General features: G+C 45.5%; 2 protein-coding genes across 2 annotated transcripts in view; one reads left to right on the forward strand and one right to left on the reverse strand.

The window, feature by feature from the left end:
- Nucleotides 1-4,879: 4,879 nt before the first annotated feature.
- The window catches only part of STXBP3 (syntaxin binding protein 3), a 69,053-nt gene continuing 54,626 nt past the window's right edge, over nt 4,880-19,306 (forward strand). The window contains exon 1 of the mRNA XM_004581985.2: nt 4,880-5,034. Coding sequence (XP_004582042.1) covers nt 4,986-5,034 — 49 coding nt within the window. The 5' untranslated portion in view covers nt 4,880-4,985. The remainder of the gene's footprint in view (nt 5,035-19,306) is intronic.
- Nucleotides 16,593-16,754, reverse strand: LOC118758570 (small nuclear ribonucleoprotein G-like). The gene has a single exon (XM_036494462.2). It carries the CDS (start codon nt 16,752-16,754, stop codon nt 16,593-16,595), a length of 162 nt encoding a protein of 53 aa, XP_036350355.1.

Genomic DNA, 19,306 nt, shown 5'->3' on the forward strand with positions numbered 1-19,306 from the left:
TCTATACTGGAAAAGCAGAAGGACCAGAGACATGGGGCTCTACAAAGGCTCAGAAAGCACAATCAGGGCAGGGGACAGGGTTGCATCAGCAGGTGGCTAGAACGGAAGTTAGAGGTGGGACTTGAACCCAGGTACACAGATTGAGGATACAAGCATGACCAGCAGCATCTTTACTGCTGCTGCAAATGTCAGCCTCCTGTTCTTAAGCACTAGTGAGTGAGCAGGGGTTGGGCTGGTGAATCAGCATTACTCAGAGTATCTACTCATGTAGATCTCAGGCTTCTGCCTTGGAGAGTTGACATCAGTGGCTTTCAGTCCAGATGGGAATATGTACTTTTAACAAGTTCACACACAAGTGATTCTGACACATGGTCAGGTTAGGGAACCTGAAAGGGCTGGCTCTGGTGATCTCTTCTCAGAAGCAACATTTTAGGAGTAGGAGACTAGAAAGTATTCTCATGATAGGCATGGGGATGCAGTGGGTTAAGGATCTGCTTGGGACACCAGGGTATCAGAGTGCCTGGGATTGAGTCCGACTTCTGCTTCTGATCCAGCTTTCTGCAGATACACTGGGAGGTACCAGATGATGGCCTAAATATTTGGGTTCCTGTCACCCATGTGGGAGACCTGAATGGGGTTTTTGGCTCCTGACTTTGTCCTGGCCTAAACCAGGCTATTTCTGGTGTTTGGGGAGAGGGTCAGCAAATAGAAGCTCGCGTGCTCTCTCTCTCTTTCTCATTCTGCCTTTCAAATAAATAAACAAATGTTAAATTCACAACAAGCAGAAGATGTAACCCTATAGTCTGCAGGGAAAGATTGGTGAGATCTGGAAAGTTCCTGGGCAGGCCCATGCCTTGGGAGGGTGACTGTCCCACTACAGAACTGGGACAACATTCTGGGTGGTACCCCAGGTCCCCTGGAAGACTCTGTGCTGAACCTAGGTGCCAGCAAGTGTGCCCTGCAAATAGAGTTTGTCTGGGGTTGACAAGGACAGACAGGTGAGAGGCCAAGTGGCTTCCATGTCTTGGGAGGCCAGGGGAGTGGGGCCTATTCAGCCACACTTGGAAAATGCCATGTCCCAGAAAGAAAAATGGCCACCTGCTGGGCTAGGTGTCTAGGGCTGAGCTGTTCTGTTCAGAATTCCATAGTAGGGGACTGGTGCAATGGCTCAATGGCTAATTCCTCACCTTGCCAGCACCAGCATCCCATATAAAGTCAGGTTGTGTCCCAGTTGCTTCCACTATCCATCTGGGCTCGCTGCTTGTGGCCTGGGAAAGCAGTAGAGGACAGGTCAAAGCCTTGAGACCCAAAGTGTGGGAGACCCTGCAGAAGTTCCTGGCTCCTGGTTTCAGATCAGTTCAGCTCTGTCCATTGCAGCCATTTGGGGAGTGAACTAGAGGATAGAAGATCTTTTGCTTTGTCTCTTCTCCCCACAAATCAGATCTGCCTTTCCAATAAAAATAAATGTTTTTTAAAAAAATAATTCCAGTAAACATGTGACCCACACATGGTGAAGATGAAATCAGTCTGGTTGCTAGCCCAAGTTTTTTTTGGCATATGCACGTTCTTGGCTATTTATTTATTTATTTATTTGAGAGGCAGGGAGAGAAATCTTCCATCCACTGGTTCACTTTCCAAATATGTCCAGCAGCCAGGACCTAGCTGGGCCAAGGAGCCTGGTTCCTGGGAACAGGGGACTCACTCCTGAGACAGAGGCAGAGACTCAATGACTTGAGCTGTTACTGCAGCCTTTCGGGGTCTGCATCAGCCAGAGCTGGGCACTGAGCACAGGTATTCCAACATGCAACACAGGCACCTGAGCTGCTGGGCCAGTTGCCAAATCCCAAGCCAAACCAGTTTACTGGAAGTGTATGTACCACATACTGCGTGCTCTTAAGAGCTTTCAATCCACTTATTTCATTGTCATAGCATCCCTAAAGCTAAGCGGTGATGTTGCCCTCCTTCACACAGATGAGGGGAAGGAGCCCCTGATAAATCAAATTACTCACACCCAAACAGTTGACCGGTTTGAAACTTCCAGAAACCAGTTAAGTAAGTAGCATTGATTAGACCTGCTGGTCTATGCTATCTTTATGGAAAACATCACTTGCTATCAAAAAGATTAAGTCATCAATTATTAGCGAACAAGACCTAGGAATAGGGGCTGGTGTCACAGCTCAAGTGTTGCCTAATCCTTCATCTGCCAGTGCCAGCATCCTCTATGGGCACCAGTTCATATCCCAATTGCTCCACTTCCTATCCAGCTCCCTGTTTATGGCCTGGAAAGCAGTAGAAGATGGACCAAAGTGTGGGAGACCTGAAGGAAACTCCTGGCTTCAGATCGTCTCAGCTCAGTCTGTTGTGGCCATTTGGTGAACGAATCAGCGGATGGAAGATCTTTCTCTCTGTCTCTCCTTCTCTTTATAAATCTGACTTTCCACAAAAATAAACAAATCTTTTTTTAAAATCTAGGAATAAGATAGCAAGTAAGCAATTTGCTGTAACACATGTACTTGCACATTCACCATTTCATTGTTTTGACTCTTTATCTGCTCTGCGAATCATACAAAGCAACTTTTCACCTGTGGTCAGTGTTGGTGGATCTTGTCCTTCATTCTGCTGTGTCATGTTCAGGGAATCCAAGTTCATCTTCCTGTTTGTTAGGCAAGCAAAGTAAAGTGGACTTAGACAAACAGGTTAGTAAAAATCAGGGACGCATTGCAGGAGGGGCAAGATGGTACAGTGGAAGGAGTAGTGGTCTTGGAGCCAGATGCAACTGGAGCTTAGCTCATTTTGAGATTTTTATATAATTTTCATTTTTATTAATTATATCTTTGAAAGACAAAACATCAGAGAGATGTGGGGAGAGAGAGAGAGAAATCATCCATTCATTGGATCACATCCCAAATAGCCGTAACAGCCGGGCCTGGATCAGGCCGAAGCCAGCAGCCAGAAACTCCATTCTGGCTTCCCACATGAGAACCCAAGAACTTGAACCATCTTCTGTTACCTGCTCGGGTACATTAGCAGGAAGCTACATAGAAGCAGATAGCCAGTACTCACACTGGCATCTCAAGCTACGACTGAACCTGCTGCTCACAATGCTGGTCCCGAGATTTTATATAGTTCAGCTTCTTTCAGCCTCCAATTTCTCAAGGATTGCTATCTCACCTGCTTGCTGTGGTATTTCTGATACAGACTCGTATTCAGCCCCCAGGTGCGAGGGAACTGAGGTGTTTAAAGCCACACCTCCAGTAAGAGGCAAAGCCAGAATCTATAGCACACAGATCTGTGTCTGGGCACAGTTACAGCCCCGCATGCCCCACTATTCCACAGTCCACCCTGCAAACTGGCCTTCAGGGACATGAGCCACGACTGACCCTCCCCTGCCTGGCCTCATACATCCCTGCTTGTTCCTTCCCCGACACCTCCCTGTCCTCCTCACAGACACCTCACCCACTTCACTTGCTCTCTTAAGCTGGCCCTCCAAGTGTATATGGGGTGGGGGGGAGGATGGGAAGGAGCTCCACTTTGGAAGGGGGAGCCTCCATGATCACTGTATTTTTCTATCACTGTATATAAGCAGCACCTGATTGTAAAAGTGGACAGAGAAAGGAAAATGATGCATACATTTGTTCAGAATTCCAGGCAACTGAATCCATTGAGAGTAACTTTCCAACAGAAAGACTGTTAATGGGATAGGTAGTATGAGTCCATTTTACACTTGTCTTTCTTCTCCATTCCCATTTCTCTCCTAAAAATGGTAGGATATCCCAGAGACTGCTGCTCCACCTCACTGTGCATCCTTGGCAAGGCATACGACTTGGCCAAGTCTCAGTTTCCCTGTCTGTAAGCGTTGCTCTGAGAATAGATGAAGTTGTCCACTCGCATGTTGTTGGCAGCAATAGTAACTATCTCCACCATACCAGAGTCCTTTCCAGAAAAGCCTTCTTTTTCTTTCTTTCTTTTTTTTAAGATTTATTTATTTTTATTGAAAAGGCAGATTTAGAAGAGACAGAGAAAAAAGATCTTTCATCCACTAGTTCCCTCTCCAGGTGGTAATGATGGCCAGAGCTGAGCGTATCCAAGCCAACAGCCAAGAGCCGCTTTTGGATCTCACATGAGTACAGGGTCCCAAGGCTGTGGGGCCGTCCTCCACCGCTTTCCCAGGCTGTAAGAAGGAGCTGGTTTGGAAGTGGAGCACCTGGGACACAAAACGGCGCCCATATGGGATGTCAGTACTTCCAGGGGGAAGATTAGCCAACTAAGCCACAGCACCAGCCCCCAGAAAACCATTCATTCTGCCAGTGTACACGGTGGTTATGTCACATGGCAATCCGCAACCAAACTGACGCGACTCATGCTTTGTGGCTTTGACTTCATGTCCCCAAAGAGCATTCCTGACAGATCTTTGCCCCGACTTCCAGGGCTCAAATCAGCTTTCAACAGTCGTTTTGGATCCGACAGCATTGGCAGCCCCTCGCACAAACTTCTTGAGTTCGTTTTTGGTATGCCGCATCATTAAGGTATTCATTCTTCAATCAACTTTTGACTACTTACACCATTTTTTATAAAGGAAGAAAATAAACTTCCTTGGAGGAAACAAATTTTCCATTCGATGGTTGAACTGGCTCACGAGTGATGTCTATTATGAACTGCTTCTCCAGAGCTAAGACTTCTTTTCATAAGGCAACAAGCTTCTCCCTACCCTTGTGGGAATTCGGAACTTCACGGATGCTGGGAGCTCACGTCCCCTTGGCACGTTTGGCTTTCCAGCTTGCCAAGACGACGACCCGCCAGTGACAGTAGCTTTCCGCCAGGGGACGCCAGCCTGGCCAGTGGCGGGTCCACCCGCACTGCGCAGCCTCCGTCCAGTGGTGGGCGGGGTTTCCGCGGCGGGGGCGGGGTCGGCCCAGGTGCCGCCTTCACGGGCCAAGTGCGTTGCGAGTGGGAGGCCGCGGTTGCTGCTGCACAGCTTCGAGAAGATGGCGCCGCTGGTGTCGGAACGGGGTCTGAAGAGCGTCGTGTGGCAGAGTGAGTGCGACGCGGTGGCGGCCGAGCGAGGGAAGGCCCAGGAAGCAGGCCGACGCGCCGGGCCTTGCTTTTCCGCCCAGGCTCGGCGGTCTCTCGGGCAGCCGCCGCGGGCACTTGTTGCTCTGGGAACTTCCTCCTACTTTTCCTTCCCAGCGCTGTTTCTTGCCAGCTCCGGGCATGGGCGGGGTGCGACGGGACGCGCGGCCTTCTTGCTGGCACCGGGCACCTCTCGGGCTCTGGCTGTGGGGGTCCCCGAGGCCCCTGCCGGGGTGATGCTCCCCGGGTTTTGGCTTTCCCTTCTGTGGTCCCTGCGCGTCTCCCTGGCTGGGCACCCCACGTCCCTCGGCCGGCCCGAGCCACCAGTCGGAGATGCCTCTTTCCCTGTCACCAGGACACAGTCTGAGCTGTGTGTCCTCTGCCTCTTCCCGAGCACCGGAGTGTCCAGAGATCGCTTGTTCGAGTCATGATCGAGCAGGGTTTTTACAAGCGTCCGCCCTTTAGCAACCAACCCTTGAGTTAAGGCGGTGGTGCAGGCCTCCTGCGGAGCTGTGGCTTTCTAAGCAGTTCTTGAGCTTGGCTGTGGGATGGTTGTCTGAGTGATGTCAGCTCGCTGTCCCCTGCCCTTCCCGGGCCACTCCCTGCTGTGGGGGCTTGTAGGGCTTGTTGCTTAGTGATGTCCTGTCAGAATCGCAGGTTGTGGCAGGGCAGAGGGAATGACAATGCCGTGGACAGCACGGACCTGCATGGTTTGGCGTCGCCGCGTTCAGAAGTTAATTATGGTCTGGTAGTGGCCCTGGAGTAACATCTAATTACTGACTTTGGCCTGTTGAACAGAAGGCAGAGAAGATCACATTAACAGAATTCTGGGAATTCTGGATCCTGATCAGTAACTGGGATCGCAGGATGTGTGTGAACAAATTAAAAGATGACCAATGGGAAATAGGTGTTCTTAAAGATTGGTTAATTTTAAGTGGAGTGTTGAGCCTAGAGGCTAAGATGCCAGCAGAGCCACCCACGGCCTGCATCGCTGTGCCTGGGTTGGATTCCTAACTCTTGACTCGAGCTTTCTGCTCATGGAGGCTCTGGGAGGCTGCAGGTGATGGCTCGTGGGTGGGTTCCTGCCTCTGACCAGGTGACGGGGTTCAAGTCTCAGCTGCAGTGTGAGCATTTGGGGGTGTGAATTAGAGGTGAGTGTGCTCTCCCTCACTCTCAGATATAAAAAAGTGAAAATATAACAAATTGGAGATGTTTGAAATCACAGTGGTGTTTACCATTTATAGGAAAATAGGTAACATTGTCTAAAATCCAAATTTAACATGGTGCTGAAAAAAGCTAATGATAATAATGCAATCATTTTAGTAGCATGGAAATGAGGCATGACGGAGAGTATAGAGATAAGGAAATGTTCTTCCTGTGCTGTTTTTCTGTGGTACAACCAGGCCTCAGGGCCAGTGTCAGGGTGCCAGTCAAGGTGCCACCCGAACACTGCTGTTCTATGTGAGTGCCACTTCCAGTGCCGTATCCAGTCCAGCCCCATGCTCAGAAGACTTGGAAAGCAGCGAAGTGTGGCTCTGGGGCTTGGGTCCCTGCATCCACGTGGGAGGTGAGGAAGAAGCTCAGGAGTTGGCCTGAATCGATCCCTGCTGTTCGCATCCACTTGGGAAGTGAACTAGCAAAGGAAGATTTCTTTCTCCGTCTCTACTTTGTCTGTAACTTTTGAATAAATAAGATAAATCTTTTAAAAATCCTATAGATGAATTTCAAGATTTTTTTGCACTAGAATGCACCCACCTATCCTTTAACTCTGTTTTCGCATGAGTTTTTTGAAGTACCCTTGTGTCTGTTGAGAAGAGGGGGCTTCTGAGTTTTGTGAGCAAAAGGTAAGAGTCAAAGAAGTGTTCAAAGAAATTTCTGTGAGACAGGAGAACTGTTCATTGGGAAACGAGGTTTGTTAGGCTGGTTTGAAGATAACATAGATAGGTAAGACTAGAAAGCTAAATCACTTAAGAATATTTGATTTACCTAGAAATCACTCTGGGTAGAAGGAAACAAATACTTAAAAAAATAATAAAGTTTGTTTGAAAGGCAGAATTAGAGACAGAGGGAGAGACAAAGATCTTCTGCTTACTGGCCACATTGGCCAGGACTGGGCCAGGCTGGAGCCTGGGTCATCTTCTTCTGCTTTCCAGGCCTGTTAGCAGGGAGCCAGAACAGAAATCAATCAGCTAGGTCTCCAATCAGTGCTCCTATGGGATGCCAGAATGGCTTAAACCACTGTACCCCAATGCCAGCTCTAGAACGAATATTTCTTAAACATTTTCTCAGTGCCAGGCACTTGTATTAGGTATTTCAAATTCCATGAGAATATCCATTGTATAAATTTTAAAACTGATAGCAGCATTTTTCGTAATAGTCCAAAGTAGAAAGAAATGTCCATGAGCTGATGAGTGGCTAAAGACAGTAAGAAGGAACAAGAAGGCCCTGATGCAGTCTGTAACACAGGTGACTCTTGAAAGCACTTGCTAAATCAGAGCCAGTCACCTAGCACTGCATACTGTATGACTCTGTTCATAAGGCACTTCCAGAATAGGTAAATCCAAGGAGAAGGGAAGCAGAGAGGCATTGTCTATGTCTTGAGAAACCGGGAGACTTGGGCAGTAGGGAGACTGAGTGAATTGGGTGTCTTTAGGAGTAGTAAGAGTGTTCTCAAAATGATTGGGGTGACGTGATGAATGCTCCCTGACTGATCTGAGTGTCCAGGTAATTTCTTTTCTCTAGTTAGTCCATCCAGTAAAACAGCTGCCAGAATAATTTTCCTGTGATGGTTCTGGCCTGTGATCATGTGGTTGGTTCTCTTGCTAGAGAACCGGCAGGGTTCTCGGTTGCCTGACTTCATTTCAAGCATGTAGTTTGTTTTGGAAGACAGTTCTATAACTGGCCTCGGCCTACCCGGCTATTCTTACCTATAATCTTGATTTTCAGTCTAGTCTGTACTGTTTACTGGCCTTGGAATCTTCTAGCCAGGCTTCGGGTTTCAGCTCAAATGGAATGCTATCTCCATGGTGGCTTCTCGTTGTCACCCAGTTGCTTAAGTTTCTGTAGCATTTAGTTTACCTTTTGAATACACCTTCTCTCTATTGCCTTTTAAGAGTCTTTTGATAAATTTCTTGAAGATAGACCCACTGTTGTATCTTGTTGGGCTTTAATTTCGTAACAGTCAGTAGCAGAATGTGCTGGGTAGCAGTGCTCATTAAAAAGAAATGACTCAGTTTTGTAATGTTTTTCTATTTCTTGCTACTTAAAGCCCCCTATCCTGTTTATATTATAAGTACTATTGAATATCTATGGCAATACAGCAACAGAAGGAAGACAAGTTCCCAGTCCCTTTCAAACTTACATTCAAGTTGGAAGTAAATAGAAAATGAACAAGTAAACAGTCAACATTATTTCTGTTTGTGATATAGGAGAGAAAGCTGCTTGAGATAGGTTCTCTGAGTAAGTGGCATTTGAGTTGAGACATAATACATGAGAAGCCAGCCTTTAGCACTACCTTAAAATCCCTTCTGGGACAGGTGTGAAGGCATAAAGTTCTGGCTACTTTGGATCCAGGTTCCTGCCACTGAGGCACCTGAGAAAGCAACAGATGATGGTTCAAGTAGTTGGGTTCCTGCCACATGTCTCAGAGACCAGCTGGGAGTTCCAGGCTCCTAACTTTCCAGTTGTTACAGGTATTTGGGAGTGAACTACTGGGTAAAAGATCTCACTCTCAGGCCTGGCACCGTGGCCTAGTGGCAACTCCTTGCTTACAACCGCCGGGATCCCATATGGACACCAGTTTGTGTCCTGGCTACTCTACTTTCCACCCAGCTCTCTGCTTATGGCCTGGGAAAGCAGTTGAGGACAGCTCAAAGCCTTGGGACTCTATACCCTCATGGGAGACCTGGAAGAGGCTCTGGGCTCCTGGCTTCAGATCGGCTCAGCTCCGGCCATTGTGGCCACTTGTGGAGGGAACCAGTGGACGGAAGACTTTCGTCTCTCCTTTTTCTGTAAATCTGTGTTTCCAATAAAAATAAGTATATATTTTTTAAAAGTAAAAATTTGGAGTTTATCTTAAAAATACACAGCAAAATAACAGTAATTAAAACAATCGCAAAGAAAGTCTAAACCACCAATCCTTTTTTCCTTTTTGTGACCTTATTCAGTAATGTCTTCACTTTTGTCTATAAACAGTAGTCTGATGGAATATCAATAAATCACATCTGCTGTATATCCTTTTAAAGATTTCTTTGAAAGAGTATCAGAGAGATGGAGGGACAGAGGAATCTTCCTCCTTCAGTTTATTCCTCGAAGACCTCAACAGCCAGGGCTGGACCAGACTGGAGCCTGGAATTCTGTCTAGGTCTCCAACATGCGTGGCAGAGGCCCAGGCCCTTGGATCAGAAGCATTCTAATGTGAGATGCTGGTAATGCAAGCGGTGACTTAACCTGTTACACCACAGTTTTGGCTCCTGTTGAATATTTTACAGGAACCCACGGAAAAAATGAACCCACCCAAATCAAATGATTCTGATTTAATCAGATACTGGATTTTTTAAAAAAGATTTATTTATTTTATTACAAAGTCAGATATACAGAGAGGAGGAGAGACAGAGAGGAAGATCTTCCATCCAATGATTCACTCCCCAAGTGAGTACAACGGCCAGTGCTGCACTGATCCGAAGCTGGGAACCAGGAACCTGTTCCGGGTCTCCCGGGTCTCCCACACGGGTGCAGGGTCCCAATGCATTGGGCCGTCCTCGACCGCTTTCCCAGGCCACAAGCAGGGAGCTGGATGGGAAGTGGAGCTGCCGGGATTAGAACCGGCACCCATATGGGACCATATGGGATCCTGGCATGTTCAAGGTGAGGGCTTTAGCCGCTAGGCCACGCCGCTGGGCCCTGAACTGGATTTTTAAAAAGATTTTAATCAGCTTGGATTCATTTGAGACAGTTCTTTGCTTCCTTAATCATGAGTCTTTTCCCCTTTTCGCTTTCTCTCTGCGCCTTTTATTACTGTAATACTTGAAAAATTCACAGGGAGGGGCAAACGTTTAACCTAGCAGATAAAGTCATGTGCATCGTGCATTGAAGTGCCTCAATTCGTCTCTTGGCTCTTGTATTGATTCCACCTGCTAGTGCAGTCCAGTGCTCGAATCACTGGGTTCCTTATAACCCCATGGAAGACCTAGGTTTGTGTTCCTGACTCCTGGCTGCATTCCCAGGCACAGGATGCTCTGGCTTAAATGAGCTTTTAGGGAATGAACCAATGGGTGAATGTTTTCCCTTTCTTCTCTGTTTGCTGTCCTGCAGCAATGGACTTGGTTTACAAAGCGGATAATAACGCGTGTGGACTACTGACTGATGGTCAATAGCCAAAGTTTATTAACAGCATCTGACTTGTAAAAGAAAGTTGTCTAGCAGGCATCCAGGGAGGCGGGCTTGGGCCATTTACATTTCAGCAGCAAGGGACAGTCTCCCCATACACAACTTGTTCCTCTAGCAGGTCCTTTATCTAAACCTGTGAGGTTTCCTGTTTATTCATTTCCTTCCTGGCCCTTTCAGAGGAGATTCAACTGCCTCAGTCTCCCTCACTGGCAAAGATTCTGAATGCCCTTCTACACTTCTCAAAAAAAAAAAAAAAAAATCATGGAAAAATGGAATTTAAACATGTTTATTTGGATACAAAAAGTTTTGAAATCCAAAAGTGTATGAGAGATGTATATTATGAGAATTATACCCATATTATGTGTATGGATTTTCTGATATATTCTTGTAGATTCAGATGTGTTTTTGTTATTTGCCATTTGTGACTTTGTTTTTAATTTTTGAATTAATACTTGTTTTTTCTTCAAGCAACTGATATTGACTCAACATTTTCCATGCTCCTTCAGAAATCTTGATATCTAACTCTTTAAGTTACTTTTTAAATTTATTTATTTATTTTATTGGAAAGGCAACTCTATAAGAGAGAGACAAAGAGAAAGATTTTCTATCCACTGGCTTACTCCCCAAATGACCGTAGTGGCCAGAGCTATGCCCATCTGAAACCAGGAGCCAGAAGATTTTTCCAGGTCTCCCATGTGGGTATGAATGACCTCAGAATTCCAGTTAGCCTAAATGACTCCATGTGCTTTAGCCTAGGTGACTCCAAATCGCTCTAATCTGAAGTTGCATAAGTGCTGAGTCGCAATGACAAGACATTCCTCAAGGCAAGGATATAAGACTATGTAAATGAGGGAGTGATGACTGACCAATAGTGTGTCTTAGAAATCAGATCCTATGCAAATGAAGCATAACCATACTAACCCCTTGATTGGCTGTTTGTATACTCTAGCCCTTTGGTTGTTTAACTGTATAAAAACCCTGTGATTTTTGTGGCTTGGGGTCTTCTCTTCTCTGAGGACCTGAGCATGCTTGAATAAACCGCTCCTGTGTGTTTGCATTGAAGGTCAAAGGCTGACTTCTGGTGGTTTATTTGGGGAAACCCAGAACAGCGACTGTGAGGACGGTAGCAGAGACACCAGCAGCTTTGCTGGCTGCAGAGTTGTAGCACCTGTGTGCTGTTGCCGGCTGCAGAGCTGTAATGGCTGCCTGCCGTTGCTGGGTGCAGACCTGAAACACTGACTGGGCATGGTGGCTGATGTGCCCAGCTGGCCAACTGCACAGTGGCTCTCAGCATCTGAGACCCTGACTCGCTGTCTTGGCACCGAGCCAGGTATAACAGGTGCAGAGTCTCAAGGCATTCGAACAGCCTCCACTGCTTTCCCATGCCATAAGCAGAGAGCTAGATGGGAAGTAGAACAACTGGGACAACACTAGCCAGTGCCCATATGGGATGCCAGTGCTTACAGGTGGAGGATTAGCCAATTGAGCCATTTTGCCGGCCTCTAAGTTACTTTTCAAATTTTGCTTGAGGTGTTTAAAAAAAAAAAAAAAGAAAACTAATAGCAAAACAACCTAAAATAAAGCTTCCCTGCCAGTCCTCAGCTTCCCTCTTCCCGACAAGCCCTTGTAGCTTTCTTGTAAATACGTTTTCAATTTTTTGTGTAGATACAGATGTGCACAGAAACATGTGTATTTCTTTTATATCTTTTATTCTGTTATCTTGTTCTTTTACTGCGTGAAATAGAAACAGTTTTTGGATATTCAACTGAAATCACTGTTGAATGTCTGCCATCTTCTTTGACCTCCTAGAATTAACAGTCCAGTGGAAGAAGAAAGGTATATTTACACTAAGAACTACTTGGGTAGTATGAAAACATTTGACTGGAAAAGAGAAGAGAAATGAATGATTTCCTCTCTGGGAATAGAAAAAAAAATTCCAGAAGGAGATAGCATTTAAAGATGATCTTAAATGATACTAGGACTGGGCCCGGCGACGTGGCCTAGCGGCTAAAGTCCTCGCTTTGAAAGCCCCAGGATCCCATATGGGCGCCGGTTCTAATCCTGGGAAAGCAGTTGAGGACAGCCCAATGCATTGGGACACTGCACCCACGTGGGAGACCCGGAAGAGGTTCCAGGTTCCCAGCTTTGGATCGGTGCAGCATCAGCCCGTTGTGGCTCACTTGGGGAGTGAATCATCAGATGGAAGATCTTCCTCTCTGTCTCTCCTCCTCTCTGTATATCTGGCTGTAATAAAAATGAATAGATGTTTAAAAAAAAAAAAAGGATACTAGGACTGGTGGGGCCTGGGTCAGCTGGTCCAGGCCCTTTGGTCTGCCTGTGCAGTGGGTGCTGGATCCGTGAGCCCCAGGGCTCTGAAAGGGCCTGGGTCTCCTGGCCTGTGTCCATGGGCCCACCTGAATGGTGAGTGCTGAGTCCGTGAGCCTTGGGGTGGGGTGTCTGGTGGGGCCTGAGTTGTCTGGCCCAGGTCCTTGGGCCTGCCTGGGAGGTGGGTACTGGGTCTGAGAGCCCAGTTCTGGAGTTCTGGAGGGGTCTGGGTCTCCTGGCCTTTGTGCCTGGGCCTGCCAGCATGGTGGGTGCTGAGTCTATGAGCCTCAGGAGTGGGGTGTCCAGTGGGGCCTGAGTTGTCTGGCCCGGGTCCTTGGGCCCACCTGTGCAGTCAGTATTGGATCAATGAGCTCTAAGAGTTGGGGTCCAGAAGGGCCTGGGTCACCTGGCTGGGTCCAAGAGCCCCAGGGATGGGGTCTGGTGGGATCCAGATCGTGTGGCCTGGGTCCGTGGGCCCACCTGCTTGGTGAGTGTTGGGTTCCATGAGCCCCTGGGGTTAGGGGTGTTCCAGCAGGGCCTGGATCTCCTGGCTCAGGTCGCCTGACCCATCTGTACAGTGGGTGCTGGATCCATGAGGGGTAGGGGGTCCACTGGGCCTTTGGTCGCCTGGCCCAGGTCCTTGGGTAGCCTGGCCCAGGTCCTTGGGCCACCTGTGTGGTGGCTGTCAAGTCCATGAGTCCCAGGGTTGGGGTTCTGGCCAGGTCCAGGTCCGTGGGCCCACCTGTGAGAACTGTTCCTCCTCATTGTAAAGAATGGAGTGCTGGGGAGAAGACCATGGTGCACACAGAGGATGTAGCAACCCATTGGGCCCTGAAGAGGACATCTGGTGCCATAGCAGAGAATGGGGAACAGAACATATGGACAACTACCCCAGCCAAAGGATGATGGCAAATATCTGGGCAAATGGAGACTCTAAGGATGATTGGATCAGCCAGTAGACATTGGAAGGGATTAATCATCCATAGATTGTGGAGATCAACAGCATTTCAGAACTATCGCATCCACCTGTGCAGAACCCCTGGAGGATCAGCCACATTGGGATCCTGGGTTGATACTGGGTGCCGGCCATTCCCTGTCCTCGGGTACTGGGATGGTTGGGAGGCTGGGTATGGCTTCTCCCCTTGTCTCTCCCCACACACCGACCCCCACCCCAGAAATGGAAAGAAGAAATACTTAGTTTGGAAACAGTGATCACACTCATTTCGCCCTAACCCTGGATCCTTCCCATCCTGATCAAATATGTAAACATCATCTAAAATCATTTTTTTAAAAGAGTGAAGAAAAGATACTAGGACTTTGCCTGCAGAGGGGACTCTGAGCCATACCTTCAAGATGCCCGCACATGTGATTGCCTTCAAAGAAGTAAACAGTTGCTTCTGAGTGAGTGTGGCACATTTGTAGAGCAAAAGGCCAGATTGATACATTGTCAAGGCAGTGGGGCACCGTTGAAGAGTTCCTCCTTCCTTCTCACACAGTAGTCACCAGCATTTTGGGCACTGTAATATTGAGCAGTATCAAAAGGAAAGTGTTTTTCTTGTTCTTATTTTGAAAGGAAATGACTGTAAGATTCGAGTGTAATGATAGTATAAAGGACGTTAATACTAAGAATACAGCTGGATAAATGTTTTGCTGTGACTTAGCACCCTGATCAAGATACGGAAAATTTTCAAACACTGCAGGATCCTAGCCCAAACCACACCCACGATAACCAATATTCATATGTCACCATCAGATGATTTTATAGTGGTGACCTTTTACCTTTACATCCTTATATTTACGATCCTTTATTGTAAAACATTTCATTAAAGAAACATGCAGAACCTGTTAAGTTTCTACCTAGAAATAATTGCTTTATATTTGATTTTAAGTTGACTTTTAGGAGTCTTCAGTTTTTGTATATTTTGTTTCACTCTCCAAATGCCTGCAGTAGCCAGTGTTGAGACAGGTCAAAACCAAGAACTAGGAATTCCTTCCAAATTTCCCAATTGGTTTCAGAGACCCAGCTGTTTGAGATATTACCTGCTATCTCCCAGAGTGCGCATTAGTTGGAAGCTGCAATCAGGAGTGGAGTGGGAATTTGGGAATTTTTTTAAATTACATTTTTTACACACTTTACATAGTTAATTAGGGGAAAAGGTTCAAGGGCTATAGGAAAGTGGATAAGACTATTATTTCCATATTGTTTCCTTCATGTATCTGAGGTACAGGGGGATACTGAGGGAGAAGCCCCACCCAGTTTCCCACCCACCCCAGGTCCCAGATGTGGGGCATGCTCCGAGATGCTTGGTCAAGTGGTTTTGATATTTCACCAGTTATGAATCACTGCCAGTCTCACCACTCCAGGCAAGATGAGGTTGTTGAAGAATCCACTGGTTGACATAGTCCATGGAAGAGTTGGAGTGGAAATTTGAACACAGGTGTTCTAATATGGGTTTGCAGCATCTCAAGTGGTAGTAACTACTAGATCAAACACCTGCCCCAGAACATAAGTATTAAATGTTAGGTTTTAATTGCTTACTGACTTTTTAAAAAAGGTTTGTTTGTTTGTTGTTTGAAAAAGTTAAGAGAGTGAGAGGACAGGTAGCTCCTGTATCCACTGTTTTGCTCCCCAGATGGACGCAGCTGGGGCTGCAGCTGGTTTGGACCAACAGGAGCCAGGAGCTTCTTCTGACTCCTGTGTGTATGACAGGAAGCCAAGACATCACTGCTTTTCCAGGCACATTAGTAGGGAGGTGGAACAGTTGAGACTCCAAAAGGGGTCTATATAGGATGCGGGTGTCACAGGCAGCCATTTTACCTGCTAGGAAACAATATTGGCTACCTGCTTACTGACATTTTACAAATTATTTCTGTCTTAAGGCCTTTTGCTCTGTCATCTACTTTCATCTACTGTCCTTGGTCCATCTCCTACAAATTAAATCTTGTGTAAATTAATGGACTAAGCTATTAAATTAATAAAACAGGGAGAAAATACAGGATCATTTGAAGAACAAAAAAGAGAAGAAAAAATTAGTTGGTAATTCAGATCCCACGAAGGAAAATATTATGTGAAGATCATCAGTTCTTGTATATGGAAAATAGCCTGAACATAATCAACAACAAAGCTATGGGGGCATAGTGTTTGGCACATCTACATCTCAAATCAGTGTCCAAGTTCTAATTCCTGCTTTACTTCCACTAAAGCTTGCTGCTGAAAGGCACCCTGGGGCTCAAGTACTAGGGTTGCTGCCACTGATGTGGTGATGGGGTCCTAGGCTCCTGTGTTTGATCGGTTCGGCCTAGTTGTTGCCTGTGTTTGAGGAGTGAGCCAGCAGATGGAAGGTCTGTTCATCTTTATCTTTCTGTGTGTCACTCTGTTTTTCAAATAAACAAATAAATAAACTTAAATAAAAAAGCTAAACTATGGACTAGAAGAAACATTGTACACACAAATGACAGAAAAATTTAAGAGCATGCTCTCACTGATTAGGAAAAGATAATGACTTAATATAGAAAATGAGCGAAGTATATGAACTAGTAATCTGCAAATTAGGACATTCAGTTGACTTTTTGACTCAGGAAATACAACCAAGACCAAGTTATCCTTTTGGCAAGCCATCAGATTGACAGAATTGGGGGTCATTGATGTCATGCAGTAATTGGGAAGCCTATTGGTGAAAAAAATGTGAATTATTATAACCCCTCTTTTTTTATACCATCACAAGCATTTATTTAGGAAAAAATTTGATATGAAAATGTGTGTGGCTCTACTTTGGAAAGGGGACTTTTGCTGAACATCATTATTATACTCATTCCAAAGCTTCTAACATGGCGCTGTTTCCTCGTTGTACCACCATTCCAGTATTTTTCTGTTGGCCACTCTTTGCAAGATTCGTAAAGACATGAAATCCCTGAGCTAGTTCCTGAACTTGTTTGTCACCATCGAGTTTCACTGACAACTTGTTGTTCATATGGTTTTTAGCTTGGACAGGTCAGATACCTTTTATCATCTTTTGAGAAAGTTAGAGACATAATCTTTTTTTAAAAAAAATTTTTTATCAATGCATAATCTTTTACACTTAATCTTAGCCAAAAGGCCGAGAAGCGATAATACATAATCTTTTGATGCCAGCAATGTTACTGTGGGAATCTCTGCTTCAGAAATAAAGTAGTAAATAAATGATGTGTGTGTATGTGTTTATAAATCCTGCTACAATATTATAATGACAAAACTAGGAGATAATACCCTGTCATTTGGAGAATGTTTACAGAAACTGTGTAATGCATTTGTTTATATGGAGGATCCATTGTGTATTTTAGTGAGAAAAGCAAGTGACAAAGTAATATGTATATGTAGATTCCTTTTTCGTTGATTTTTTAAAAAAATTATTTGAAAGGGGCTGTTTAATCCTCTACCTCCAAGTAACACATTCCATGTGGATTCCAGTTTGTGTCCTGTCTGCTCCACTTCCTGTCCAGCTCCCTGCTTGTGGCCTGGGAAAGCAGTCGAAGACAGCCTAAACTTGGGACCCTGCACCTACTTGAGAGACCCAAAAGAAGCTCCAGGCTCCTGGCTTGAAATTGGCTCAGCTCTGGCCATTGTGGCAATTTGGGGAGTGAACCAATGGATGAAAGATCTTTCTCTCTTTCTCTTCTTCTGTCTGTAAATCTACATTTCCAGTAAAATTAAATAAATCTTTAAAAAATTATTTATCTAATAGGCTTAGTGACAGTGAAGAAGAAGCAGAAAGAAGATCTTCCATCTTCTGGTTCACTCCCCCAAATGCTTGCACCATTCAGGTCTGGGCCAGACTAATTCCAGGAACCAAGAATTCCATCTTGATCTCCCACATAGGTGGTAGGAACCAAATAATTCAGCTGTGGTCCTCTAGTTCCTAGGTGCGTTAGCAGGAACCTGGATGGGAAGCTGAGTAGCCAGGACTCGATTGGCACTCCAGTATGGGATGTGGGTACTCCCACTGGTGACTGAACCACAATACCTGCCCTTGATTATTTATTTGTTTATTTGAAAGAGTGAGAGAAGGGAGAGAGATTGAGAGAGTGAGAGAAAGAGAGATCTTTCACTTGCTAGTTCACTCCCCTGATGGCTGCAATGGAAGAATCCAGCAGCTTCTTCCAAGTCTCCCATGTGGGTACAAAAGCATAAGGACTTGGACCATGTTCTATTGCTTTCCCAGACCGTAAACAAGCAGTTGGATTAGAAGTGGAGTAGCCTCGACAGGAATCAATGTCTATATGGGATGATAGTCTTACATGTGGCAATGTTATCTGCAACACCACAAATGCCATATCCTGTCCTTGATTGCTTAAAAAGAAGACAAGACACCTCATAGAAATCAGCAGGAGATCGTGCTTTTGAAATATAATGTTGATAGGTAACAGAGAGAATGTGATTGTTTTTGAGAGAGAGGTGAACTGTAGATCATATTAGGGCAGAAGAAAAGGTGCATGAGAATAGGAGAGATTTAAGGAGTAGAAACAAAAGGCTGTATTAGAGGAGAGACGTCCTTCCCTGGAGCCTCAGGAGTAATGCTGCCCTTTATTGGTTAAAAAAAAAAAAGGGAACAAGATTTGGAAGGAAAAATAGAGCTAAAACACAATGACTTGGGCTGGCCTGATGACTCAATGTTTAAATCCTCACCTTGCAGTTGCCAGGATCCTGTATGGCCACCAGTTCGTGTCCGGGCTGTTCCACTGCTTTCCAGCTCCCTGCTTGTGGCCTGGGAAAACAGTAGAGGATGATCAAAAGCCCTGGGACCCTGCATCTACATGGGAGACCCAGAGAAGGCTTCTGGCTTCTGGCTTCTGGCTTCTGGCTTCTGGCTTCTGATCGGCTCAGCTCTGGCCGTTGCAGCCACTTAGGGAGTGAACCAGTGGATGGAAGATCTTTCTCTTTGTCCTTTTCTCTGTAAATCTGATCTGCCTTTCCAATAAAAATAAATACATCTTAAACAAACAAACACACACAAGTGAGTTTTAAGTACTACTTGAGGTGTCCAGTATGCAACTGGAGAGGTATAAATCTCTCCAGTTCTATATTGAAATTTTTGTTACTGGTAATCTTTTCCTCTTTTTTCCTTGATTATTATTTCCATAGCATTAGGTTTTTTTAAATTATTATTACCTAAAAACCCTTATCCATGCGACAATTATTTAGGCTAGCAGTTAGAATACCAATTGAGACACCTGTGTCTGACATAGAAGTATCTGGGTTTAATACCAACCTCTGGCTCCTGACTCCAGCTTCCTGTGAATGCACAGTAGGAGGTAGTGGAGACGGCCTACAGGTTGAATTCCTGCCATCCATGTTGCAGATCTCAATTGATTTTCAGGCTCAGGGCTTTGACTTGGCCCAGCTCCAACCATTGAGGAAATTTGGGAAGTGAATCAGTAGATGATATCTCTATCTCTCAAATAAATAAGTGAATAATTTTTTAAAGACTTAATGCGATTCACAGATTGTTTCCTCTTTTCTAGACAAATGACTTTCTTTTGCACTGTA

The sequence above is a fragment of the Ochotona princeps genome, chromosome 2 (assembly GCF_030435755.1).
Source record: "Ochotona princeps isolate mOchPri1 chromosome 2, mOchPri1.hap1, whole genome shotgun sequence".
Taxonomy (NCBI): domain Eukaryota; kingdom Metazoa; phylum Chordata; class Mammalia; order Lagomorpha; family Ochotonidae; genus Ochotona; species Ochotona princeps.